Source organism: Neovison vison, chromosome 7, assembly GCF_020171115.1.
Source record: "Neovison vison isolate M4711 chromosome 7, ASM_NN_V1, whole genome shotgun sequence".
In the NCBI taxonomy this organism is placed as follows: Eukaryota; Metazoa; Chordata; class Mammalia; order Carnivora; family Mustelidae; genus Neogale; species Neogale vison.
This window is the reverse complement of record NC_058097.1, coordinates 18,089,291-18,115,254: the sequence shown is the minus strand read 5'-3', so window position 1 is coordinate 18,115,254 and position 25,964 is coordinate 18,089,291. Positions and strand designations below refer to the sequence as shown.

The window sequence follows — 25,964 nt, the reverse complement described above, 5'->3', positions numbered from 1 at the left end:
TCCCCGCTCAGCCCCAGTGGCTCACCCAGGGGTGTGTCCACCAGAATGGCATTGTAGAGCTCAGCAGGTGTCTGCGCGATGTTCACAGCTTCCATCTGCTCAAAGCTGCCTAGCGGGTGGCACTTGGGCACAAGTTCGGCAATAGAGCGCTGGTGCAGCGTGCCGGTGATGAGCAGGATGACGTTGTCAATCATATAGCTGTAACTGCAGGGGCACACAACAGCAGGGAGGCCCGTCAGGGAGGAGGGTCTGCCGGTCCTAGTCCAGCACTGTGCCCTGCCCCCATCCCACACAGGTCTCCGGCTCCTCCGCGGTGATGCCACCTTGAGGATGCTGTAGGCCACCACCACTGGCTCACCTTGCTGCCCAGGTGCACCCCTATACTCCAGCGCCAGGAGTATGGGACACATGCAGCCCCCTCCCTTGGGGGATGTGGCACAGATTCACGCCCCTTCAGTGGTTGGGAACAGGTAACTACCCCACGGTGTGAATAGTTCCAGCAGGGCACAAGGGGGGTGGGGTACAAGGCCAGCCTGGGGGATGAAAGAAGTAGGAGATGAAAGCATGTTCTGGGAAGAGGGAACAGTGTGTGCAAAGGCCTGGAGGCATTCACCAAGTGCCCGCTGCATTCGAGGAACTGAGCACAGATCAGGGTTGGCAGAAGGAGGGAAGCAGGGCAGTGCTGCTAGCGGGCTGGGGCCTGGACACTGGTAGTCCAGGCCAGCCTGAGGGTCCTGACTGAATTTCAAGTGCTAGGGACCCATGAGCAGGATGTAGGCAGGGAGTACCCAGTCCCATTAGGGTCAATCTGGCTTCTAGGTGGGGAAGGCTAGGGATGGTTAGCAAGGAGAGGAAAGGCTGAAGGGTAGGGTGGGAAGAGGCCAGAGAAGGAGGAAAGGCCAGAAGGAGCCAGTGGGGGGGTGCCTCTGGAGGAGGGCCCCAGGTTGGGCAGAGATGGAACAGGTAGAGAGCTGCCCCTGCAGCCCCACTCCAAAGGCGGAGCATGGCCTCCTCCTGAGGGCCGAGGCCTGGAGGTGGGGCTCAGGTCATCCCAGGCCAAGGCTCCCCTGGCTCTCTTGGCTCTCTGCTCTGAGCAGCACAGGCAGCAGAGGGGGCTGCGGAGCTGGAGAGGGCAGGCAGCCCGCTTCAGAATGGGTGGGGGGGTGGGGCAGTGGGGGGGGTGGAGCTCTGCCACTGACCTGTAAGACAGTGCCACAAGGGAGCGGCAGTAGAGCTCCACGCAGTCACCCATGCGGGGACAGGGTGAAGATGGGGGAAGGCCCAGGCAGAGTCAGGTGGCAATAACCACAACATTCCTCCAGCCTGTCCCCAGTGAAAAACTCGGGGTATGGGGGAGTGGATGAGGCCTGGGGGGAGGGGCACCACCGAAGGGTCAGAGACGAGGTGGAGGCTGCTGCTCTCAATGGGCACTAAGCCCAGGCCTGGCCCCAGCGTTTGGGTGGCCCATGGTAGGTCCCTGTCCTGGGACAGTATTTTGAGCACTTAAGGCTGAAGCTGTCCGCAGAGGTGGGCAGTGACCCTAAATACTGAGAGAATAAAGGGAAAGGGGTAGCCCAGGCCTCAGCTCAGAGGGCCAGCCATGCAGGGAGCTCTCACAAGGCCCTCCAGGAAGGCGGCAGGAGGAAAAAGTCACTATTCCTGTCCTGGCCTGACCCCCACGCCCCCTGCTTGCTGCACCCTCCCCCAACAACCACCCAGCCCAGCGCCCTGCTGTGACCTCTGCTCTCCTGGGCTTGGCGCCAGGCAGCTGCCCTCTCTCCGCCCCCAAACTGGCTGGGTCAGCGACAGGATGTGCACTGAGAAGAGACAGCAACCCCCTCCCCCTTCTCCAACTGAGGGCTTCAGGCCGGGCCCATGTGTAGCTACAAGCCAAGAAGCCCAAATGGCCAGCCTTCTGCCCCTGACCTGACAGAGCTGGCAGAGCAGAGAGACCGCAGAGAAAGCTCGCTAGAGCTCTGTGCCTTGGCCTCCAGCCTGAGCCTGCATCCCCTCCACCCTGGACAGCATCCCTTGTGCCCAGTGCCTCCAGCATTGCATGTAGCATGGTACCACAGGGCTACCTGTCACTGCCCACGGCCCTCGGCCTGCGCTCCATCCAGCCCCACTCCAGCCATCCTGTTCCCCAAGACAGCCACAAAGACCCCTGCCCCCACCCAGAAGATGCTTTTCTACATTCTCACAACCCTTTGGACAGGACAAGGAGAAGAACATACCTCTTAGGCCTACATTGTCCTATCGATCCCACAACCACCAGCATCAGCAACGCCAATGGCCAAAGAAGTAAGAGAAAGTACAGGCACTCGGCCCTGTCCCACCACTGGGCAGATGAGCTCTATGTCCCCATTTCCAGGGTGTCTGTGCCCTGGCACAACACTCACCATCTAGTCTTGTCTTTTCAAAGGGATCCCCACAAGCCAGTTTTCTTTTTCTAAACTCCCCACTCCTTGTGTCCACAACTCAGGGTATCTGTTTTTGTCGGGGATGGGCCAGGGTCAGGGCCCAAGGGAGGAGCGGGTACTCTCCTCAGAGTCCTGGCCAGGACTCAAAGGAGAGCCCTGTGGGAGGACTCTACCGTCCAGCTTTGCCGTTACCCCTCCAACGATGTGGAACAGGCCAGCTATGATTCACGTTTCAGCCCTAACAGCAGATGTGGGGGCCAGTGGTAGCAGCCCCTAGCTACCCCCAGCTTCTCCCGCTAGAAGTCCTGGCGGGGCACCAAGGAAAATGCTGAGCCAATTAAGGGTCACTTATGATCACATATCCCCAGCCCCCTCCAGGGGCCCATTCTAACCCAGGCGAGGCCAGCCTTGGATAATCCCATGCCAGGCCCTCTCCCTCTCCCTGAGTCAATGACAAGGTTCCTGCAGAAGCAGCCCCTGCTTTTCTCCCTAGCCCAGTGAGAGCCAGAATCGTCTTTCCTGGGAGAAAAGAGGCAGAGGAGGCCTGGTAGAGATGGTGCTGGCTAGGCTGTTTGCTTCTCCCCCAAGGCCAAGGCCTTCAGCAGGCAGGGAAATCCTCCTCCTCCTCGCCTGGCTTCAGCAGCTGCCTCCCTGCCCCCAGAAAGCCACTCCACCAGTCCTCCCCTCATTTGGCCTCAAAAAGAGAGAACGAGGTTCCAGCTGGTCAGCGTCTCCCTCCAGAGGAAGACAGCTGGGGAGTGGACAGGAGGCTGCCCGCCAGGCCAAAGAGGCCCTTGCAGAGTGGGAGTGGGGAGTCTGTATTCCTCTTCCCTGAGGCCCTCCCTCACCCTGAGCCTTTAGGACCCAGCTTGGGCCCACAGAAGTCTCGAGTTGGGGTTTAGGAAGCCCCTTCTTCCAAGAAGTCTTCAGAGCCCCTAGCCAAGAGCAGTCCCTCTGCTGTGCCCTTTGGCGCCACCTGCTGGAGAAGCGTGGCTCGCTTCCTTGTTGTCCTCTTGGCCCTGGGGGGCAGGCCCCAATGACTAGGTAACTCAGCCAGTCTGTCCATCCTAGGGCTCCCAGCAGAGGTTGCTCATAAACAGTATCTGTGCTCAAACACATCAGAGTCCTGCAGAGCCCTGCCCAGGGCAGAAAGTGAACAGAGATATCAAGTTCTGGCCTCAGCAAACTACCAGTCAAGCCTCAGTTTCCCCTCTGCCATCAGGATAAGTGAAGTGCAGCCCACAGCAGAACTGGTGAGGCCCCCACCTTATCATTAAAATCCTGCCCCTCCCCAGAGGTGCAGTTGGGTCTTCCTGCTTCACCTAAGCCTTCTGGGCTTGGAAGTGCTCCTGCGGGCTCTCCCTCAGTCTCCAGAAAAGCGTGTCACTGTTGGTTCTCCCTAAAGGCAGGAGCCAGATCTAATGCAGGACCCAGAAACCATGGTAGGTCTAGAGCCCCAGCAGTACAGACCCTGCTGGGACCCAAAAACAGTGGTTGTGGAAAGAGAGGGCTAGAGGGCCAGGATAGGGAGGCCTAAGGTAACCTGATACCTGGGTGGCCCATGGTGCAAAATGTTCTGGGGAGAATGGCAGGTATGCTGAAAGGCCCACTGGGAACTTGAGGCCACTGTCCTGGGACAAAGCCTCCATCCAGCTACCCACACCAGCTGGTGGCACTGAAGTCCCTAGTATAGAAGAAAGACTGGACCTCACCTCTCCCCCGATGGTGCAGCTTCCCATGCCCAGGCTCTTCTGCCAATGGGTACCTGGCTGCTGCTCACGGGGAACAGCGCCCTCCAGGGAGGCTCACTCATCTAAAGACAAAAGCCTCTGAGGCCCACCTGAGACTCCCCAGAGACCAGACTCACCTCCCAAAAGCAAACCCCCCAGCTACCCTTTCAGGGCCCACTCTCCTATGGGAAGCCATCACGGAATGGCCCAGATCCAGATTTCCCCCGCCCCCGATGCCAAAAAAACCCTGAAAGAGGCTCCATCCCAAGTCACAAAGCAAGTTAATTGCCGGGCCTGGAAAGGACCCTTGGTACAGTGACATATTACCTTTATTGCCATGAAGCTGAGCTAAATTGTTTCAAGACCAGGTGACTGACCCCAGCCTACTTCACGGATTCTCACGAGCGCGAGGCCTGTCTGTCCCACGTGGGCTGCTGCTGCTCTCACCAGCCATTCTTCTGAACAGCCTCTCTAACCCCACCTGATCCTGGAGTCCTCTTCGTGCTGGGGAAACCTCCTGTGACCCCGGATCCATGTGTAGCAGCTGCCCACAAGCCTCTCCAGGAGCTGTCTGCACCACCACTGGCACCCATCCCACTGCATTCATCCGTCCCCCTCCCTCCTGGCGCCAGGCCTAGCCCAGAGCTGATAGCGGTCATGTGTGTTGGCTAAAGGCTGACCGGGCTCTACAAAACCACTGGATGCTGTCTTTCACCATGGGAGGGCAGAAAAGGCCTTGACCACCTTCTTTTTGCACACTTTCAGTGACAAGGAACCCATCACCTCCTGGGGAAATCCTGGTCCAGCCATCCAGGGAGAACTGAGGGGATCTCTTGTGTGGTCCCAACCTCCACCCCCGCTGGGCCAGCTCTGTCTGTGGGAAGTGATGGCACTGTTCCGTCAAGCACTCACGCTCAGGACGGAGCCACTAACAGATGCCTCCCCTCCCTGGGAGAGCCACACTGTCCTCTCTGGTTACATTCCTCTGGATGGCCCTAGGATTTGAGATTCCATGCTCCAGCTACTCAGGACATACATGGCTCCCTCAGGCCAGAAGCCCCCTTCAATTATTCCTTTAAATACCTTCCCCTCAGCCACATAGCCACCTCCTCAGAAAAGCCAGGTGCGAGTTCCCAGTATGGAGGAGCTGTGCTGGACGGGCCCTGGCTCCAATGGAAGGGACCCCTCTCTTGCCACAACACGGTGGAATGACCCAGAAAGGAAGAAGCGGAGGAGGTGGAATGGAGGACAAGAGCAGATGGGGAGACAGGAGTGAAATGGCAGAGATGCCGTGAGAGGGAAGAGACTGCTGGAGCGTGAGAGGGCCGCGGCTCCTGATGAGGCCCGGAAACCCTGCCACATAAAGGTCAGCGGTGACCTTGGTCAGAACCCTGTGGTGAGTGAAGGGAGGGCTGGAAGCAGACTGGAGACATGGGGTGGGCAGGGGTGGGGGCAGGGCTGAGAGGACAGATAGTGAGTGTAAAGGCCGAGGCCCCAGCAGATGGGTTTTTAACACTGTGAGAGATCTGTGCTTTTTCAGGTGCTGATGGGAAGACTCTGGAAGGGGAAGGCAGCTGTACAGACAAGTGAGTACAGGTAAGTGGCCACTCAGGGTCCAAGGGGTGGGGGAGGGCACTCAGGACTCTGGCAGAAGGATCCAAGAGAAGAGGGAGCCTCTGCCTTTGAATCAGGGTTGGAGACACAGATGCGGTGCCGGGAGGTGACTGGTTTCTACCATCACCATGGAGGAGGAAGGTGGGCCATCTGCCCAGAGAGAAGGCTGGGGGCAGGACAGGGGTGTGTGCAAGATGGTGAGGTACTCTCCCAACCTTAGTGGGGGGCTGCAGGGTGCTGGGTAGGGAAGGCACACGGCCGGCTGGGCAAAGACAAGCCAAGGCCAGCTGTGCTGGTGAGCAGCATGTCCGCTGGGCAGCAGGGATCACCGCCCAAGGCCGGCTTCCCCAGCTTTGCTCCAGGCTATGGAGGTGGGGGAGGGCGCCTCCAGGCTGGAGGCTGCTGGGATTCCTCCAGGGCTGGGGGGCTGCCAGCCAGGGCGGGACCAGAAGACGGGCGGCCAAGAGAGCTGCGGATGCTGGCAGAGAGTGCTCAAATGATGGACCAGGGAACCTCAGCTGGGGAGGGAGGGAAATGAAGACAGAAGGGGCAGCAGGGGAAGCAGCAAGGCCCAGTGTCCTGCTGAGTCCGGAACCCGCGTCCCACAAGGGACTGAGAGTGGGCTGGAGGGTCTGAAGACTGTGGGTAGAGGGGGGGGCCTGACTCAGCGACTCTGGGGTGGAATGGTTCCAGCAGTGACACGGCCTTGGGTAGCCATCGGTGGGGGCGGCTAAAGTGGAGAGTAGAGGAGCGGGTCACTGGAGACGACGAGGTCATAGAACGAGCAGCCACAGGCTCAGACAGACTGACACGTGGCTGCTGAGCTCTTCCTGAGTAAGGGCAGGAGTGAGGAGACGGGAAGACTTAAGCCACGATCACCCATGAATGGAAGGGGCGGGGAAGTGACGCCTGCCACACAATAGTGCTTGGCTGCTTTAAGCACACTTGGTGCTCGCAGCCAACCTCCAGCAAAGAGCTGGCGGCTGTGCGGGCTCAGTCACGCTCAGAGCCCTCTCCAGTTTCATGGCCTGGCAGGCTGCAACCAAGCCTCTAAGGGTACCCAGAAAGGCCAGGAGCTAGCTGCACAGGCAGGTGGCCAAGCGGGCAGTGGGATGGATGACAACTGCCCTCTGACCACTGGCATGGGTCAGGCCTCCTCCGGCCAGCCTCGCTGGCAAGGCCAGAACATCGTCAGGAAGCTGAAAGAGCCTTGTGCAAACAAGGTGAAGGCTGGGCTTTGGCAATAAATCCATTGCTTCCTGGTATGTCCCCAGCTCTGGCCTTGGAGCAAGGGATATGAAGGCCCAGGCGAGGGGTTGACTGGGCATGACCCCCAACTCAGCAACACAAGACCTGCCCCATCTCTGGCCTCCTGCCCCAGAAGGACCAAGTAGCCTGTACCTTGACCAGAGCCAGGGAGGTGTAATTACAGGCCCAGCCAGGATAGCAAGGAGGCCCCCAGAAAGGAGGCCTGTGGCCAGGAAAGGGGCTATTTCCCAGCCTCGGCAGGTTCCCTAAGCCCTTCAGTGGTCCCAGCCTGTGGCATCCACCCAAGGAAGGAGCCCTTCTGGCTGCCACCCCTCCTTGAGCAAGTGGATCTTGAATAAGTGGCTGCTCTTTGCCGGGTGTGGGAAGCAGGACAGGCAGGAAGCACCAAGGTGTGCAGGTGTGCCAGGTCCCGAGGAGAGTAGGAGCACCAAAATCAGAGAATGGTCAAAGCTCGACAGTACCCAGAACAGTATACGGAAATGCTTCCCCACAACACATACTCACACTCCACTAACACAGAGCACACTCATTTAAACTAGCCACAAATCTCACCTCTGGGGCTAACCTCTTTGTTCACCAGGCCCTGGCTCATGGCTCATGGGATATCCTGGCAGAAGGAGCGTCTCTATCTCCCTGTTTCTTTCTTTCTTTCGTTTTAAAAAGATTTTACTTATTTATTTGACAGACAAAGAACACAAGTAGGCAGAGAGGCAGGCAGAGAAAGAGATGGGGAGCCTACGGGGCTCGATCCCAGGACCCTGAGATCATGACCTGAGCCGAAGGCAGAGGCTTTAACCCACTGAGCCACCCAGGTACCCCTCTATCTCTCTGTTTCCACTGGCAAGCAGGAATACCTGGCTCAACCAAGTGCCCCCGCCCCCACCTGCAGGTCTCAGTGGCCTTTCCTCTGCTCAGCTTTCTCCAGGGTCTTAATGGAAACAAGGCTACACCCAAGGGATAGACAGTGGAGAAGCCAGACAGTCAAGGGTCATAAGCATGGGGATCTGGGGATCTGGGGAACTGGGAAAGGCTGCCAGGTGTTCAGCCTTCCCCTTCTCCCTAAGACCCAAGGCCATGGACAGAGAAGATGGAGAATGGGCCTCAGCCCAGACGGGCCCAGAGGGCCTGAATCTTCCATTTCAAGGACCTGGCTCTCGAGAGCTCTGCCCATACCCTTACTCCTGATCCCAGGACGGGAAGTGGGGACCTAGTGAGTATTCAGTGCGGATGCTGCAGGGTGAGGCAGGGAAAGTGCTCCCATCATCCCTGGCCACCTCAATCTCTGTAATGTCAGGGTTACAGGGAAAAGGGCTTCCTAACACTACACTATGGGACACCGTTGCCTGCCCTCCAGATTCCCAGGCAGCAGTGAAGTGGCTGGCGGCAGCCTAGAGGCCCAGGGTTACCCAATGACCAGCCTGGTCACACAGCCCAGGAAGACGACAGGCAGCTGGCCTGAGCCCATGCTAGGCCAGCTGCGGCAGGTGCAGCAATCCTGCCCAGTGGGAGGGGAAGGCCCTGTAGGGCACACTTACGTAATGAAGTCCAGGAAGCTGGCGAGTGGCTCATAGGCGTGGTTCCTCATGTGGCGGAACTCCACCACCATCTTCTCCTTAAGCCGGTCATCAATAACGGACACTGTCAGCGGTGAGGCCTCGTTGGCCAGGAAGTTGCCGTAGTCAGTGCTCTGCAGGTGCAGCTTGAGGTCTGAAAGACAAGGCAGGGGGTGCAGGGGTGAATGCTGGCCAGGCTGAGCCTCCCCAGGATGCCAAGACCCCATCCCCACCCGGACTCTAGGCCCCAGTCCCTCCCCTGGAGTTGTGACCTGCTGCTACCCTGACCTCCCGTCCCTACCTTCAACTCCCTGTTGGCCCAGGGCCTACTCTGGGGCAGTCAGGCCAAGGCTCCAGAGATATCCCAGACCCTTGGGCCCCAAAGTCCAAGCACAAGTAGCACAACTGTGCCTCCAAATGACAAGAAGCCCTGGGAAAACCCAACAACCCAAGTTGCTATTCAAAACCCATTGCCTTCGAGGCCCTTCTGTATGGTGGGCTCTGGGATGGCCATAATCTAGAGTAGGCAAAGATGCGGGCCCTGCCCTCCAGAGCCTCAGGGCTAGAAGCGCAAGCCAACATGCCCCGGGCAGAAACAATCCTATAAAATAAAGTAGGCAGGAGTAGAGTGGACAGCGAGATAGGACTGAGAGCATGAGAGAACATGACAGGCGAGGCCACAGAAAAGGGCAGGGACAGGAACATACAAAGGCCAACAGCCAACAGGATGGACTGAGTGACAAGTGACCTGGAGGGCAAATGAGTACCATGGCGGGTAGGGGGGATGATGCTGGGAGGGAAGACTGGCCTTGCTATAGGAGTGGCTAGAGGCAGACAGGCCAATACTCCAAGCTCTTCTGAACAATTAGGGACGGGGCCAGGGAAAAAGGGACAAGAGGACAAGCAGTAGGGCCCCAGCTGGGAAGGTCAGGTAAGACCCAGTAGGATCATAGCAACAATCTAACAGTTGTCTGGCTTTTGCCTTTGTCCCCAACCCCCTCCCACACAGTCTATTCTCCACCAGCAGCCAGACTGATCGTGACACAAGGCAGAGCCCGTCACTCGTCTGCATGTCCTCACGTAAGGGCCTTCCCTGTCCCTCTGCCTAGAAAGCGATGCTCTCTACTCAGACATCCCCTCTTCAAAGACCTCTCACCCTGTCCCTTCACTTGTGCTGCCCCTCTTTGTAACACTTGTTCCACCTGTCACAGGACCCGTGATAGCAGGGATCTGAGGTCATGGTAGTGTCCTAGGGCCTAGAATTGTTCTGGTGTATTTTCATGCTCAATAAATAACTGGGGAATGGACAAAAGTCTGGGGGAAGTGTTGGTGAGGACGGCAGGTGGGTTTAATCCTGGATTTTGAGATGGGGGACACTGCAGCAGTGACAGCAGTACCAAGGACAGTGGCTGGGAAGGTACCCGTGCATGCGTACCTATATGAAGGCCCAACAGCCAAGGCTGGCTTCTGCTGTAAGGGACGCTGTGTTTTCTGTCCCCTGGAGAGGTTGCCCAGGGGAGGACAGAAAGGGTCATAGTCATGATCATTTCCACAAGCCCCCGATCAAGCTTCCCTGAGTTTGTGGGCCTGGAGGGCCATGCTACCCAGGGCTGCTTCGAAGGAAGGCTTACTGTGGCACCTAATCCCCCTTGAAGCCCCTAACCCTGCACCCCATCTAGAGGAGAACATTCCCAGCCTGGAGTCAGGTGTGCTAAAGGAGAGACGAAAGAATTTGTGCGAGGGAGGTGAGAGGGAGGGAGGGAGGGGCACGCACGCCCCTGGGAGAAATGCCTTCTCCCTGCAACTCTGCGAGGCACCGGGATGGACACCAGCACTCATGTCCCCTATGGCTCCCAGGCCCTCACCGAGTGCACTTTGACCTCATGAGGCCTGCAGGAGACCTTCACCATCTGCTCCTCTTGCCATCGCCCTGCCTCTCACACCTCCTTCTCTCCACAGCCACACAGAAGTGGGACAGAACCAACGGCAACGTAAGGCGGGAAGAATAACCAGCCCCCTGCTCTACCCCACGGACCTTACTGCCTTTGGCTCAGCAGGTACACACACTCCTGTGTCCTCACCCCAGGCCATCTGCCATGAGTCCCTGCCCTGGGTTCCATTCTTCCTCATCCCTACCATGGTCTGGACAAGGCCCACCTATGCTTAGAATAAGGTATGGGTGACAAAAGGTGTTTTGCCTAGAGGCACTCAAGTTGTTGCAATGCTTTATTACCCATTTGGCTGTCAAAGGAAAATTCTTAACCGGAACTCATGGTTAGAACTGATGGCTGCTGGAAGAGTGTATCACCATGTTTTCCTGCCACTAGTAATGGGCTTTATGTGCCAGATTTTAACCAACTCGACCCTGGAAAAAGCACACCATTCTTTTTAAAAGAAACATAGTTTACTTGTACACAACTGATCAGTTTTGAGAGATCATTAATGTCCTCAAAGTGGTTTCTGTGGGTATGAAACAGGAAGAATATGAACTGATCCCTCTTATTATAGTACTGAAGTTAATTCCACTTAATTTATCAAGTCGTATTTGTGCCTTGATTCTATATACTTGTATCTCTCAAACACTGTGAGGCTTGAAAGACAGAGTGGGCAGGGGGTTCCGGCCAGGGCACAGCAGGTGCTCAAATCCCCACCAGGGGAAACTGCAGAGCGGACAGCAGCTGGAAGCCGGGGCTGGAATGTAGTGTTCTAGGTCAGACTGTCTAGTGCGGTAGCTGCCAGACCAAACCTGTTCGTTGATGCACCGAGCCACTGCAGACAGCAGAGAACCCATTGCAGGCGATAAGATTCCTTCTCCTCCAGCTCCCAGCTGGGCGTGGAGGCCAGGCCAGCTGTACAGGGCAAGACCCATCCCCTTAGCAGGGCCCCTCATACCAGTGACCCCACTATTCTCGGCGACAGCAAGTCCAGGCCCAGGCCCCAGGCCAGCCTCCTGCCTCCTACCCTCCAAAGCACCAAGGATGGGCTGCTGGAGGCTAAATGCTGTCCCCCTGGCCTCGGCTCTCCCGCAGTGTGCCCTGCCTCTGCCTTTCTGAACAGGGCTTCTCTTCGGCGGGAAGACACGCTCAACAGCTTCCGCACTGCAAAGTACCGTCTCTGCCCTCCAGCTCCCACGGACTCTCCGTCCAACACACTGGCCAAGTGGGGGCCAGCATCCCGACACCAGGGGAAACCCAGGCCCACCCTAACTGGAAACAGAGGGGTCCCTCCAGCGTACTCAGCCCCGTGCCAGGGCAACCTGTGTGCTGGACCTCCCAGCCATGCCTGTTTCGCAGACTTAGAAAACATCAATCAGAAGGAACATGAAACTTATCCAGAGTCCTAGTCAGGTGTAGAGGGGCCGGGATATGGACCAAACCTGGTAGATTCTGCCATCTCCAATTCTGGCCTCCCCTTCCTCCCCGACCCGGTACATCTGTGAGCACATTCTCCCATGGCCATTAGCCCAGGGTGGGCCTTTCAGATATGGACCCAACCGCTTAGACAGACTCTAGTCCCCGAAGAGCTGGCAGGGGGCAGAGGAGTGAGAGTAACCAGGGCATGCCTTGTCCATGACCTTGGAGGCAGCCTGAACACTTGCTGCCTACCTGACATCATCACCTGCGACTACGTGTATTCCTAGAGAAGCCAGGAACACGTGTGTGTGTGAAGGGGGCAAAGCTGAGGGGTGGGCTCTTCTTTGCATGCTCCCACCCGTGGGGCTCAGCACAGGCCTGACAGCAAACCCCCCTGTGCCTTGGCCGCTGCGTTCTGCTGACACTGCATCTGGGGAAGCCACGGCTCCCAGCACTGCTGGAGCACAGACGGCTGGGTGGTTTCTGCTGGCTTTTGTCAGATCCGAGCAAGCCTGGGAGACTCTACTGAGAATCCTGCCCAAGGCCCAAGGAGTCTTCCTTACCAGGAAACTCATTTTTAAAGTCCCCCAGGGATGATGTCAAAGGGCCGTTCCAGACCACTTTCCCTGGCCAAGCCCTGTGTCTCCCTTCGACCCAGGGAGAGGGGACAGCCTGCCAGCCATGAGGGCGACTTGGAGGCAGGCAGGCTAGTTGATCCCTTTGCCTGGACCACACAGGACTTCTGAACCAGTTCTGACCCTGTCTGAACAAACTGGTGCCTAGGACCAGTTATGGGCAGCCCCAAGCCCTTTAGACAGTCCTCAGGGCTGGGAGGAAGCCTGCTAGAACAGCCCCCGTACCCCCCCCACCCCACCCCCATCTCCCCCGCCCCCCTAGCAGCTTCCTGCTCTCTCTGAGGGATGCAGAGGAGGGGGTGTGACTGGGGGTGGGATCTAAACGCAGGAGGAGAGGCCTGGAACTTGTTGAGAACATCGTGGGAGACCCGGCCACCCAGCCCTGGCCCAGCCCCCAAGGGCAGCCAAGGACGCCAGGGGCTCTGGGAAGGCAGGGGCTAGTTCTGCTCTGCGCTTTGAGCTCAGCAGCCTGACAGCCTCGGTGACAGCCCCTGAGAGCCCCAGACGTGCCTGGGCTGAGGCATGAGCAGTGTTCTGGTTAGCACACACTCAGGGGACCGCTCTGGTCTACCCACAAGCCCAGCTGTCTACCCCAAATCCTCCCATCCGTGGCCTAGCACCAGGAATGTCTGGCCAGCTTGGGAGCTCTCACAGCAAAAGACTTCCTCAGAGGCGGATTTCTCATGTCCAAGAGGATGCTGCTGCTATCAGGAAGTTCTCCCTGCAGTCTGACCTAAACCTCTCCTCAGAGGAAGCCCACCAACTCAGTTTCCCAGTGCCTCCAGCCTCCCCTGAGGGCTCTGGGCTTGCTTCCCAGCACCCCTCCCCCAACCCAGGACCTTCCCTACCTCCTCTGCTTCCGAGGGTCACTAGTCCCAATATTACAGTGACTCTCCCCACAACTCCCATCTTCCGGTGCCACTCAGGCCTCCTTGCTACCACAGTGCCCTTTCGCTGGCCTCCTGCCCCACGTTTCGGCTCCGTGCTCTCAAGTCTAGTCTCACACCATCACTAGAGTAAAGTCGTCCACCTCCAGGGTGTTGTTGTTACCTTTACCCAGCGGCCTCCGTGACCCCGGAGCTCGAGGCCTGCCTCCTCCCCACAGTCTGTGAGGCCCCGCGCCCTCAACCCTAGCACCACCTCAGCCTTAGTCGGCACCTCCGCTCTGCTGGTCCCATGCTCTCCCTAGGGCGACCTGCCTATGAAATCTGGCCCAAGCAAGTGCTTCAGGGAAATCTACCCGATGCCCCAGGGGAAAAGCCCCAGAAGTGCAGGAAATGGGGCTGCTTCCTCAGCCAGAGAGGCCTCTGCCCTCCCTGTTCCATGGGCCGCCACTGTCCGCCTTGAGTTTGCCCGCGGCAAAGATCACTGCCCGCTCCCGCAGGCTTCTGTAAAGCTCTCTGAAGGCCCGGCAGGCTGCAGCCCCACAGCGCTCCGGCCAGGCTCACCGGGTACACCAGAATGGAGCCCGCTCCACGGCTTCCCCTGCCTCTTCACCACCCCCGCACTCACCTCCCCCTCAGCCCACGCCTTCAAGGCCAGGACCCCTCAGCAGCAGAGCCCTGGCCCCAGCCGGCACCTCGGATTACCAATCAGCCCCTGATTAGCAAGAGGGCTTGGGGACGCCTGGCCCAACCAGCACTCTCCTCTCTGGGTGGGACAAAGTGTGGGCTTGGCAGCCAGTCCCAGCCAGGCCTTGAGAGGTGGCAGCTGGGCAGCCCTATTCCCCATCCACTTCCTGAAACCCTTCCCAGATCCTGCCAGCGCCGAAAGTGATCTTTCAGCCCCTCCAGGACTCCCAGGGGCAGGCAGCACGTGGCCCTTCCAGCCCCTGAGCCCCAGGAGCTCCTCCCCAAGGGCCCCAGGGAGACAGGAAGGGAGGGTCTTGGCCTGTGCCAGGAGGTTAGGCCCACACTGCCCCAGGGGCCCAGCAGGCACAGAGGCAGCTCCTGGCACAGTACACTAGGCGGGGCGGCCCCCTGCTCTAGACTCACCCATGGCCTCATGGCCCACGGAGGGGTCCTGCTGGCCAGCTGGCCACGGCACAGTGTGAGAGGACAGTGTGTTCCCAGACTTCACTTCTGCTTTTCCAGAGGTCACTCAACGATGCTCTCCTGGGGAGCTCAGGGGTTTTCAGGAATTGAGGCCCACTGAGTAAAACCAGATGTGCAAATGTGCTCCCTGGAGCCCAGCATGCCCACCCTTCCACTCCCTTCAAGGCTGGTGGGGCCCCTGGAGCTCGTCACACCATGCCCCTGCGCCCAGGTGAGAGGTCTCCTCTGAAGACACTGAACTGGCTTCTGCCTCCAGGGCTTGCTCTGCCCCAGAGGCTCTCTAAAGCTGCAACTTCCAGAGGCTCCAAGCAGGCAAACTCAGACAGATGGACAGATATGGACAGATGGCCAGGCTGGTGGCCCAACGGAGCCACAGCCCCGCCTCAGCAAATGTGCTGTGCCTGAACCTCCTCCCCAGGCTCTGGGGGTGGCTGGGACCTCTCTTCCTATCAGCTCCAAAGCAGATGTGTGCACTGGCTGGCTCTGCAGGGTCAGAGCACCACATCTGGAACTCCCAGTGTGGGAGCCACAGCACGGAAACCATTAACCCTGGTGTACCTGCGGCATAGACTAAGCATCATTTTCACCCCCAGACCTCTGTCAGGGCCCAACACAGGCCCCCTGTGAACCTCACATAACACCAACCAACTAACCCTGAGTTCCAGCTCATCCTGTCAAAAGTTCCCTCAGGTGCCGTCTGCCGACCCCCTTCTAGAACCTCCTCACTGCCCACCCCTCCAACTGAGATGCCCCTGGTCTCCTGCCCTGGCCAGCACAGATCAACCTATCATCCGTCAGCTGGAGCGTGCCTCAGCCCCTCCCCCTGCCCCACTCTACAGCCCAATTTTGCCAGATCACTGGTTTTGGACATTGTTCCTTAGGTGTCTGAGTGGGGCAGGGGAGTGAGAACCTGAGCTTTGGAGTCACAGTGAGCAGGCTCCAAATCCTACCTCACAGCTTGGCTCTGAGCAGCTCGTGCCCATGGATCCCTCTAGACCCAGGCTCCTGGCTGGTCACTGGGAGAAAGGCTGTGCGGTGCCAGCCTTCCAGGGCACCAGTGACAGACATTGAGCAGAGGCAGTGCTAGAACTGAGCATAGTACACCACACTCCATCTCTCTGGGCAGAGAGGATCCCACCCGGAGCTTCTTAACCAAGCCCCTCAGCGCCAGTCAGGTGGGATGCGTTCTTGACCCTAGCCTAGTCCTCAGGCAGCCCTACTTGGTACTCTGAAGGGTGCCCCTACCCTTCTTCCTCATGGTCTGTCCCAACCCTTTCCATCTGGCATGTCCTCCTTCTCACTGTAAAAGGCGTGGGGGGCCTTGTGCAGCAGTCTGCACACATGCAAACACAGTCTGCTATCTCCTAGGCTCAACATCTGGGCCTCCTGTTGCCAAGCCTATGTCCCGCTTCACCTACCGGCAAGATGCTACAGAGCTTTGGGCAGCCCCGCGGACACGGACAGAGCCTAGGACCCAAGCCTGCACCACCCACCACACCCTGAGCAGCTGTCCTGGGGGCCCAGGGAGCAGGCAGGAGGTGGCGCGGCCAAGGGCAGCTCCTGCTCCGTGGGAAGCCCCCAGGCTGGCGGGCCAGCAGTCTTGGGAAGAACCTGGAGTCCGCTGCTGGCATGGCCACATGCAAGTTACTGGGTTTCAGCCGGCGTGCGGCAGAGCGCCTGCAGGGAAAGGACAGAGAGTTCTCCTTCCTTGGTCCCTGGACCAGCATTTTGTTTCATGCTGGAGGCCTTTCAGTGAGGTGAGGCATTTGCAGAGGGGGATGGTACTGATCCACAGAGGAGGTCTGGCTGCCACGGGGGCCCACAGCACTACTTGCCGGCATACCAGATACAGGGATCAAATGGGAGTGTCACTCTCCACGTCCTGGAGGCAACAGGGTGTCCAGCCCAGGTTTACTCCCCTTCTCTCTGCTCTGAGACAAGTGGCAGGTGGTGGCAGAGACACATTTAATTGCCCTCATGCTCTCAGGAACACCTCGTCCCTGCAGCTGGGAGAATGAAAGCATCCCTCATATCCCATGAGGAAGTCAACCTATCCGCGAGTCAGAAAGGTGCCAGGCAGGCGACAGTCCCCTGTGCCAAAGGGAGGGGCAGAACTGGTTACTGCTGCACCCAGGGCAAGTTCCAAGAAACTCTCCTCTGACTGAGCGGAGATCCGCCTGGATATCCCCTCACCAGAACATCCCCACCCAGGCCCTAAGGCTCCATGAGATGGCCCGGCCCAGGAGACACAGGGCTTAGAAGGCAGCTTCCCTGTGTTTCCCTGCCACAGCCCAGCCTGAGAACCGAGCCGCCCGGCCTCGCCCTGGGAGGCGGGGGCCACACCTCAGCTGCTGCCCTGCGCTTTGACCTTGAGCCAGGTCTTTCTTGCCGCCACAGTTACGGAACCCGCAGGTGGGAGTGGATGTGGGGCTGCAAGAAAGAGCATTTCATTTCACCGAAGCTGTGAAGTTTGCCTGGGTGCGAGTGAGAGAGGTAAAGGGGGCCGACACAGCCGGGTGCCAGGCAGCCCAGACAGGGCCAGCCGTGGCGGTGGGCCTGCTCAGATGCCGGCCCACGCCCATGTTTGCTTCGTGGGCCCACCTGCCTGCAAGGCCGAGCCATCCCGCCAGCCCTTGATGCTGGGCTTCTATTCTACACGCAGAGACCTCTGGAGGAAGGACAAGAGGGAAAGCTGGAGCTCACCTGGATGAGGAAAAGGTAGTTTTAGGACCCCCTGCAGCTACTGTTCCCGGTGAGGTTAAGCCAGGTCAGGCCTGATCCTGGCTGGAGCACGCTGCCAGCTCCACAAGACCTCGAGCCAAAGCTATGCAAATACTCATTTTGCTTAGAATTGAGCCCTATGGCTGGGCTCACTGGATCAAGTCTCATTTGGGGTTATGTCCATGCTGCTTTTAACACAAAGCCTCATTTACTGCAGCTTATGGAAACTGGACTGAACAGCCCAGGCCAGAAGCAGAGTTGACGCATCCCATACCCTTGACCAGCAGAGCCCAGAGGCTCGGGCCAGGCAGGAAGTAGCAGGGGCAGTAAGCATCCAGGCTGATCCTATATAGTACCCATGGACCCCTTTACGCAGCCTGCTCAAGGGCCGGGCAGGATGCTTATAGGGGAAGCAGTAACATGCCCGACGGAGCATGATCAGTTCTGTGGACTTGGGCCAGCCCCTGGGATAGGTGGTCACCCACTCAGGGAGCCTCACAGCAGAGGCTAGATCCCAGTGATGGAAGCCAATGGAGAAAACGGGTGACAATGAGACACGGAGAATGAGCCAGGCCTGAAGGGTATTATCAGGACCCTCACTTCCCCCATGTCTTGCCACATGGTATCTGCCTTGGAGCCTACGAGGTAAGTTGGTGGGGAGGATGGGTGGTGAGCTACTAGCCACACCCCGGCTGCTTAGGGCTCTGTGTGTTAGGTCATGTGCATGTGGTACAGCTCTTCTGTATTCCTCCACTCCCAACCCTTTAATCTCTAAGCCGGATACCATGTGGCAAGGCCTGGGGGAACAGTGAGGGGCCCCCAAAGCAAGGTCTCTTTCACCTGACCCCCACTCCCTGAATCGGGGGCCAGGCACACAGAAGCATAGTTCAGGCATCCTTCAGTGAACATATGCAGGGATAAGAAGGAAACAAGCAAAGACTGTAAGCTTACTGGACAGGAGGAGCCAACACAGGTGTCAGGAGATTGTAAGCAAGCCCTTGACCCTCACCTGGACCCAATCTCCCAGGTAAAATAAGAGGGTTGGATAAAGCTACTTCCAGGAGTCCGGCTGGCTCTGACGTTCTCTACCCTAGTCAGGCCTCAGTCACACTACCTCTCCACAACTCAGCCCCTAAGGGCCATTCCAGGGATCAGGGTGAGTCTAGAGGCCTGGGTACCCATGGAGCAGCCTCGGCAGAACTGACAGCAGGTCGCAGGGGAGGTCCCGGCTTGTGGAGCCTCTGAGCAGCCAGCAGATCAAGGGAAGGCAAGAAAGGCTGAGTTGCAACAGTGAGGACACCAAGATCAGAGGGGAAAGTCCCATCCACCAGCCACTTGCAAAGCCTCAGCTGAGGTTAAAGCCTGAAAAAACTGCTGCCTGAGTAGCCAAGGAGAGACAAGGTCTGGGCAAGTGCCCAGGGCCAGGCCAGAGTTGGCCAGGAAAGCAGTGTCCAGCACCCAGTCAGGGCTGTTCCTCCACCCACCCTTCTTCCCTGCCACAATCTGCCCGCCGCTCTTCAGGACCACTCAAGTTCCTAGGGAGGCAGCCCCAGTCCAGGCCCTCAAGCTACAGGGCGCTGGATGCAGACAGGCAGAGCGCATGTCAGGCTACAGAAGAGCAGCCACACCTACTATGTGGCCCTTCAGAGTCTTGATCTTCCAGCCTCTAAAACAGGAGGAAGGCCAGTGCAGAACAGATTAGAAAAGAAAAAAAAAAATCTTCTAAGTTTAAGTATTAGATGAGGGAAGGTCAACGGAAAGGTCCCCCAAATTGGGGTGCAGAGTGGAAGAGAAGATTGTCAGTCACCTGCTAGCAACCCCTTTCCAGCATGAAAAGGACACTGAACACAGCATGACTGTGTGGACCTACAGTGCCTGCAGAGTTTGGGGTGCCTACTTTGGACCTTTGCCAGAGTCACCCTACCCACGTGCACCTACCTGTATGTGTCCCCTAGAGCACTGAAGGAGACTGGGAGAAAAGAAGTCTGTCCGAGGATGAATTTTCCCTCTCCTGGAGGGACCAGGGTTGCAGAACAAGAGTGGGCGCCACGTGGGGAACAGTGGTACCTCTGGGAACCTGGGAAGTAGGGCCCTGACCCCTCGGCAGCCTCAACATCCTGCTTGGAGCCCCTCAGACCCCAGGTTCATGGCTCGTACACTGTGCTGCAGCCATTGCTCCAACACAGAGCCACCAGCACGGCCCAGATAGGGGGAAATGAGGACCCAGATGGGGGAAAAGAGGACAGCCTGAGGGGTAAGGCAGGAGCAGGGAGCACTCAGCACGAAGGTGGAGAGCCTCACAGAATGGCCCCGGCCTTCTCCTTCCCAACCCAGGAAGCTGGGGCACAGGGAGGTGAGGACAGGAAGAGATGGACAGACAGGATACACTGAGCCTAGAGTCCTACTTAATCTGAGAAGGCCAACTGGAGCTTGGGTGAGGGAGGTAGGGCCCAGGATAGAGTCCCAAGAGACAGTGGCCACAAGCAGATGCTGTGCAGAGAAGGAGAAGAGAGGCAGCCTGGCTGACTCACTAGCTCAGCCACACACCCCTCCCCTGCTCTCTGGCAGCTGAGCGGTCATGGCACACCCCCTTGTGGCCACAGGGAGGATGGCTTTGTAAGGGGGGAGGGGATCCCCTCTTCCTCTCAACACATCCCTCCAATCTAATCCCAGCCTCAGACTTCTGGTTCCTATCTCCCCCCCAGGCAGCGATCCCTGGGGAAGGAGGCTGCAGGCACTGGCAAAGCCGCACAGGAATGTGTCATAAAAAACAAGGAATAGGCCCAAGATAGACATGAGTCTGGGAAAGCCAGAATGGAGACAAGGTGGGCCTGACTCCGGTCACAAGGGACTGGTCTGTCTTGCATCACTGAAGACAGAACCTTCTAAGTAGCAAGACTGGAGAGCCTGCAGAGGAAGCCTGGGGATCCTCAGTCCCCTACACTCTCGCTTCCCAGCTCAGCCAGCCAAACTCTCCCAAGTCTCCAAATCCCTTGATCCAGCTTTCCAGCCCACCCCCACCTGCCTCTACTGCCTAATGCCAGATCTAAAAAAAGCAGGCGCTGCCTTACCGGCTGGCTCAGTCAGTAGCACACTCGATTCCTGATCTGCAGGTTGTGAGTTTGAGTCCCATGCCGGGTGCAGTGATTACTTAAAAATCAAACCTTTAGGGACAGATGCCTGGGTGGCTGAGGTTATGGCTCATGTCATGATTCCAGGGTCCTGGGAGCGAGCCCCAAGATGGGCTCCCAGCTCAGCGGTGAGCCTGCGTCTCCCTCTCCCTCTGCCCCTCCTCCCACCCCCACCCCGCATGCTTGTGCGCACACACACATTCTCTCTTACAAATAAAATCTTTAAGCTTTTTAAAAAGATTTTACTTATTTTTTTTCACAGAGAGGGAGAGAGAGAGAGCATGTGCAAGGGCCCTGGGATCAAGACCTGAACCAAAAGCAGCTGCTTAACCAACTGAGGCCACCCAGTCACCCCTAAATAAAATCTTTTTAAAAAAAATCTTTAGGGGCAGCTGGGTGGCTCAGCCTGTTAAGCATCAGACTCTTTTTTTTTTTTTTTTTTAGATTTTTGTTTGTTTGTTTAATTTATTTGACAGACAGAGATCACAAGTAGGCAGAGCGGCAGGCAGAGAGAGAGGAAGGGAAGCAGGCTCCCTGCTAAGCAGAGAGCCCAATGCGGGGCGGGGGGGGGGTTCGATCCAAGGACCCTGAGATCATGACCTGAGCCAAAGGCAGAGACTTTAACCCACAGAGCCATCCAGGTGCCCCAAGCATCTGACTCTTGATCTCAGCCCAGGTCTTGATCTCTGGGTCGTGAGTTCAAGCCCCATGTTGGGTTCCATGCTGGGCATGGAGACTACTTTAAAAAAAAAAATTAAAAAAAAATTAAATCTTTAAAAAGTTTTCAGGGTGCCTGGGTGGCTCAGTTGGTTGAGCGACTGCCTTCGGCTCAGGTCATGATCCCGGACTTGCAGGATCGAGTCCCAGCATCGGGTTCCCGGTTCCTTGGGGAGTCTGCTTCTCCCTCTGACCTTCTCTTCTCTCATGCTCTCTCTCACTCATTCTCTCTCAAATAAATAAATAAAATCTTTAAAAAAAAAAGTTTTCAAAAAGCAGGTGCTTAATAACCCAGAAACAGAATAATCTATGACATGGCACAGCCCTCCAGGATCAGGGCCTTAGCTTTTCCTCCCCTGTACACCAAAGCCTAGTAGTCTGCCAGGATCTATACTGAGTCATGATCATCTAGTCATATGAATATCTACTGAGCCTTCACTCTTGCTAGGCACTGTGTTGCTGAATCCTCACAGCCTGCAAATTATTTCATTTCTCAGGAGGGCAAACAAGCTCCGAAGTATGAAATCACATGCTTAGCCTCACACAGCTAGCCAGAAAGGAAGCCATCTGCCTGAGACATCTGCCTGATGTCCCCCACCCCCAACCGGAACTCAACGAAGGTCCTGGTGACCTAGGAGGACCCCGAGGCTCCTGACTCTGAGCAGGCACAGGTAATTTACAGGAGAGGACACTGCTTCATGTCCTCACACCTATTTGTTCTGGAAGCAGACCCTCTAACAAGTTGCAGTGTGTCGGACGGCTGAGCCCAAAGCCCAAGAACAACTACGAGTTAGAACAAGGGTGTGGGGTGCTGTAGCAGGCACCCTGGCTGTGGAGGGTGGGCGAGTGGGCAGTCTGACAGGGTGCCAGGAGCCCAAACCATCCCAAGCGGACTTGGGCCCTCAGGAACTTCATAGTTCCTTCCATTCGAAGTCAGTCAGCCCTGATATGGGACAAGCTCTCCCGTGCTCAGTGTGTGCCACTAAGAAAGCAGAAAAGGGAGACCAACACATTCCAGAGGGCTTCCCTGCAAGATATTTAAGTTAAGATGTTGGGGCCTTTCCTTCTCTACCATCCAGAAACCCTGGCCATCCAGAAAGTCTCTCTTCAAGGGTCCTCGGTGGCTCCCATTTGCCTATGCCAAGGCCACAGCAAAAGGCCCTACCTAGGCTTGGGTACAGACATGGGTTCCACCACAGAAACCAAGCCCAAGAAATCACTGAGTAAAATCCAAGAAAAAATGTGTTATCACCCTGCAGAGCAAGTTCTGACATGACCTCTGGGGCAAGGCTTGTGAAACAGGGGCTATCACGTCCTATGCTAAAGTATATACCAGCACAAGATGTAATCAGGAAAGGAAAAGCAAGAAGGGCTGGAGGGGAGGTGAAGAAGAAAAGAGAAAGAAGGTCAGGTGAGAGGTGAGCAGGTGAGCTATACCTGGACAGGAGCCCTGAGGTTCTGGCCTGGTCACCAGCCAGAGGTGTCAAGCCCCAGCCTGGGCCCTCAAGTATCCCCTGGGCTCTGAGTCTTCAGGTGTAAAGAGAAGGGACTTGAAGAATCAGACTGGCCCCCGCATCTGGAAGGCACGTGTCCAGGGTCACCAGCAGAGGTCTCATCCGGGATGGCCCGTTGGGTGTAAATAGCTTCTCTGCATATCTCTATGTTCTAATTTCCCTTATTTTACATATCTTTATCAGGTGTCTTAAATTATAAACTATTTGTTCACTGCAATAAATCCAAAGAGTACATAAAATTAAAAAGGCACATATTCCCCTCCCAGCCTCTTAATTCCTTCCTCCAGAGGCTGCTATTCTAGACCACATGGTGTCTGTGCTTCCAAACACCTTTTCAGGTACAAAGAATATTCTTCTAAAATGGGAACATATCAACAATATACTTTTAAATCAGTCCTTATAGAACTTCATGCTTTTGAACACTTGCATAGTACTCCACGGTAAAGACAGACCATGGTTTACTTAACCTGCCCCTGTTGATGAATATTCTATTGGTTCTAACCGACTGCGGTTATGAACAAGGCTGATGGGAACATCTCCATATAAGCCATCTTGTGCTAATCTAGAAGGACACAGTCCTCTAAGTGGGGCTACGAGGACACGGCGTATATACACATGCAAGGTTTTAACAAGGTGTCCCCCAAAAGGTCCATACTGAGTCACCCTTCCACCAACTTTCCTTTTTGGAATTAAAAATTATATATATGTCTAGTCAAAATGAAACCAAACCCCCATTCCCAGTCATGCAGGAGAACGCAAGGAAGGGATCAGTGGGGAGTCCCTGGCTATTGCTCTCCCTGCACCACTCGCCAAAGCAGGCTCCGTGCCCGGTGTCCTCGTCAGACCACGCTTGTGTCTTGGTCTGTCTTGGCCTGTCCTCCTGGCAGGACTGGGCTTCTAAGGAAGACTTGGCCTGGCTGCGAGCTTACAGACGGCCGAGTGTGGGCTGACACGCTGCCAACCAGTCAGCGTGCTGAGACTTCCAGACTGGTATCTTCAGTGCTACTTCCCCTGAGCTCTGGGCCCACAAAGCGGCCTCCCTCAGACATCCCGACTCAGCACATCTGAGCCAGAACACCTCTTCTGTCAACCCAGTCATACCCCAAACTGTCTCCTCTTCCGCTGCTCCTCATCTCAGAAGCCCTCCCAGCACCCATCCATTCATTCATGAAGTCAGAAGCCAGATTGCTAACCCCTCTCATCCCCACGCCGAATAAAAACTGGCCCAACCTTGTGGGTCTCACCCCCTCAGCTGGTGCCTGATCCCAGTCCTTCATCTCCCCTCATGCTACTTCTGCCCCGATTCGGCCATGTTTTCTCACGTGGAGAGCCGGAAGAGCCGCCCGCCTCCACCCTGGCTCTGCCTAAATCCAGCCTCCAGAGCCTCAGACCAAGTTTCTGACTGCGTCCTCCTTCTACCCCTAGTCCCTTCGCAACCTCCCCCACCCCATCTACTAAAGGACCAAGTCCAAACTGGCTCGTGACAGCAAGACCTCTCTCCTGCCCCTCTCAAGCCTCCACCTCCACTCTGGAGCCTCCGCCTCTGGGGGAGCAGCAGCAAGGTATCGGGTGGCCACGGTCACCACCAATGACCCCTGCCCCCTCATCCATCACTGGGTACCAGGGTTTTCGTCACTCGGTGACACCATTGCCCAGGGCAGCCAGGACAACATGGATCCTGAAAGACCAAGGAGGAAACTGCAGGTGTGTCTGGGGCCAGGCTCTCAGACCTCAGAATCAAGGTCTTTGTTCTCTTCGATCCACGATGCAAACTTCTCCAGGTTGTTACCTCTGCACACTCTTCTCCCAATGCCCCCAAGCTCTTCTCTCTCTTGCTTGTGGCCAGTGGACTCTCAGGGCGGTGTTATCTCTTCTTTCAGAATACAGCCGACTCTGAGGAATTCTGCACTGAGCTAAGCTCCTCTTTCTGTCCAAGCCACGGTCCTCTAACTTCACCAAATCAACAGAGCCTCCTGTGACCAACAAAATGCTATACAGGAAATATTTCCAGGCAAGACTATATACAGAAGCTCTTAGACATTTCCCACACACTGGCCACAACCTAACCCTAAGAATCTCTCCCTTCCCGTCTTTTTTTTTTTTTTTAATCCTAACATTCATCCCTCCTGAGCTGTGTTCAAGGCACTCAAAGTCTTTCATGAACGAGCGTGATGTACCTGCCCACCCTCAGCCCCTGCACACATTGACACGTGTTTTTTTCACTCTTCCCAGTTCCTGAAGCTCCTCAGACACTCTACGAAGTTCCATGTTTCCAAGACGCTAACACCATGCCTTCTTCCCACCTCCTCAGCCTGGCTGACTTACGGTAAGAGCTTTACTGAGATGGAATTCATATGCCATACAACTTTCCCATTTAAAGTGTACAATTCAGTGGGTCTCAGTATAGCCACCAAGTTGTGTGATCAGCACCACCATTGACTTCAGAACCCCTAAGAGAAACCCTGTACACTTTTGCCCCACCTGCTCCCATCCCCCTGAAATTTACCTTGTGCCTTCTATACTTTCGATGTTGTCTGCCCATTAGACAGGCACACTTGCCCCTAGGCAAGACCTATGTGCCATGTTTTCATTACCCATTCAAGGCCCAATGTGGCGCCTGTCTTTCAGGAGTGATAGGAGGGACTGACCATGGTGACAGCATCTGGCTGCCCTGACTGTGCACTTGGCACGGGGCCCTGTCCTTATATTCCATATACATCTCGAAGAGATGCTATTAACGTTTCTGACTGTACAGCTGAGGACAAACAATTTGCTCAAGGTCACAAAGCCAGTAGGTGGCTGAGCTGGGATTAGTTCCCCAGTGAGCTCTGTTCCATCTGTAGGTCATCTCTGCCCATACACTGCATGCACTGCTCTCACCTTTTAGTCCCAACTCTCTTCTCTTCTTATTAGGGTCACTGTGACCTCTGAATGGGAAATCCAAGTGAAAAGCTGTCTGACTTTATTTCAGTCTCTAGGCCACATTTGGCATTCATCACCCCTTCTTTTTTCAGGTTCTCTGCTGGGGCTGCCCACCTTTCAGGGGGTGTCTTTCACCTTTCCGGCAGGAGCCCTTGCTTAACTGGAGCCTCTCCTGGGGGAGGATCTCATCTCGGGCTTCTGCTCTTCCTGACTCAATGCTCTCTTAGAGGCAGCAGCCGCACTTCTACCCTGATTCCCAAAGTTGTCTCCCAAGCTCAGACTCACCTGAGCACCAAAAATCGCCTCTACATTGCTATTCAAATGGATCACA

At 56.4% G+C, this 25,964-nt stretch overlaps 1 protein-coding gene across 1 annotated transcript in view; it reads right to left on the bottom strand.

The window, feature by feature from the left end:
* ATP6V0D1 (ATPase H+ transporting V0 subunit d1) overlaps positions 1-25,964 on the bottom strand; it is a 38,749-nt gene that overhangs the window by 5,936 nt on the left and 6,849 nt on the right. Inside the window, exons 2-3 of the mRNA XM_044255946.1 lie at positions 8,569-8,740; positions 26-204 (exon numbers count right to left, since the gene is read on the bottom strand). Of these exons, the coding sequence (XP_044111881.1) occupies positions 26-204; positions 8,569-8,740 (351 nt within the window). The remainder of the gene's footprint in view (positions 1-25; positions 205-8,568; positions 8,741-25,964) is intronic.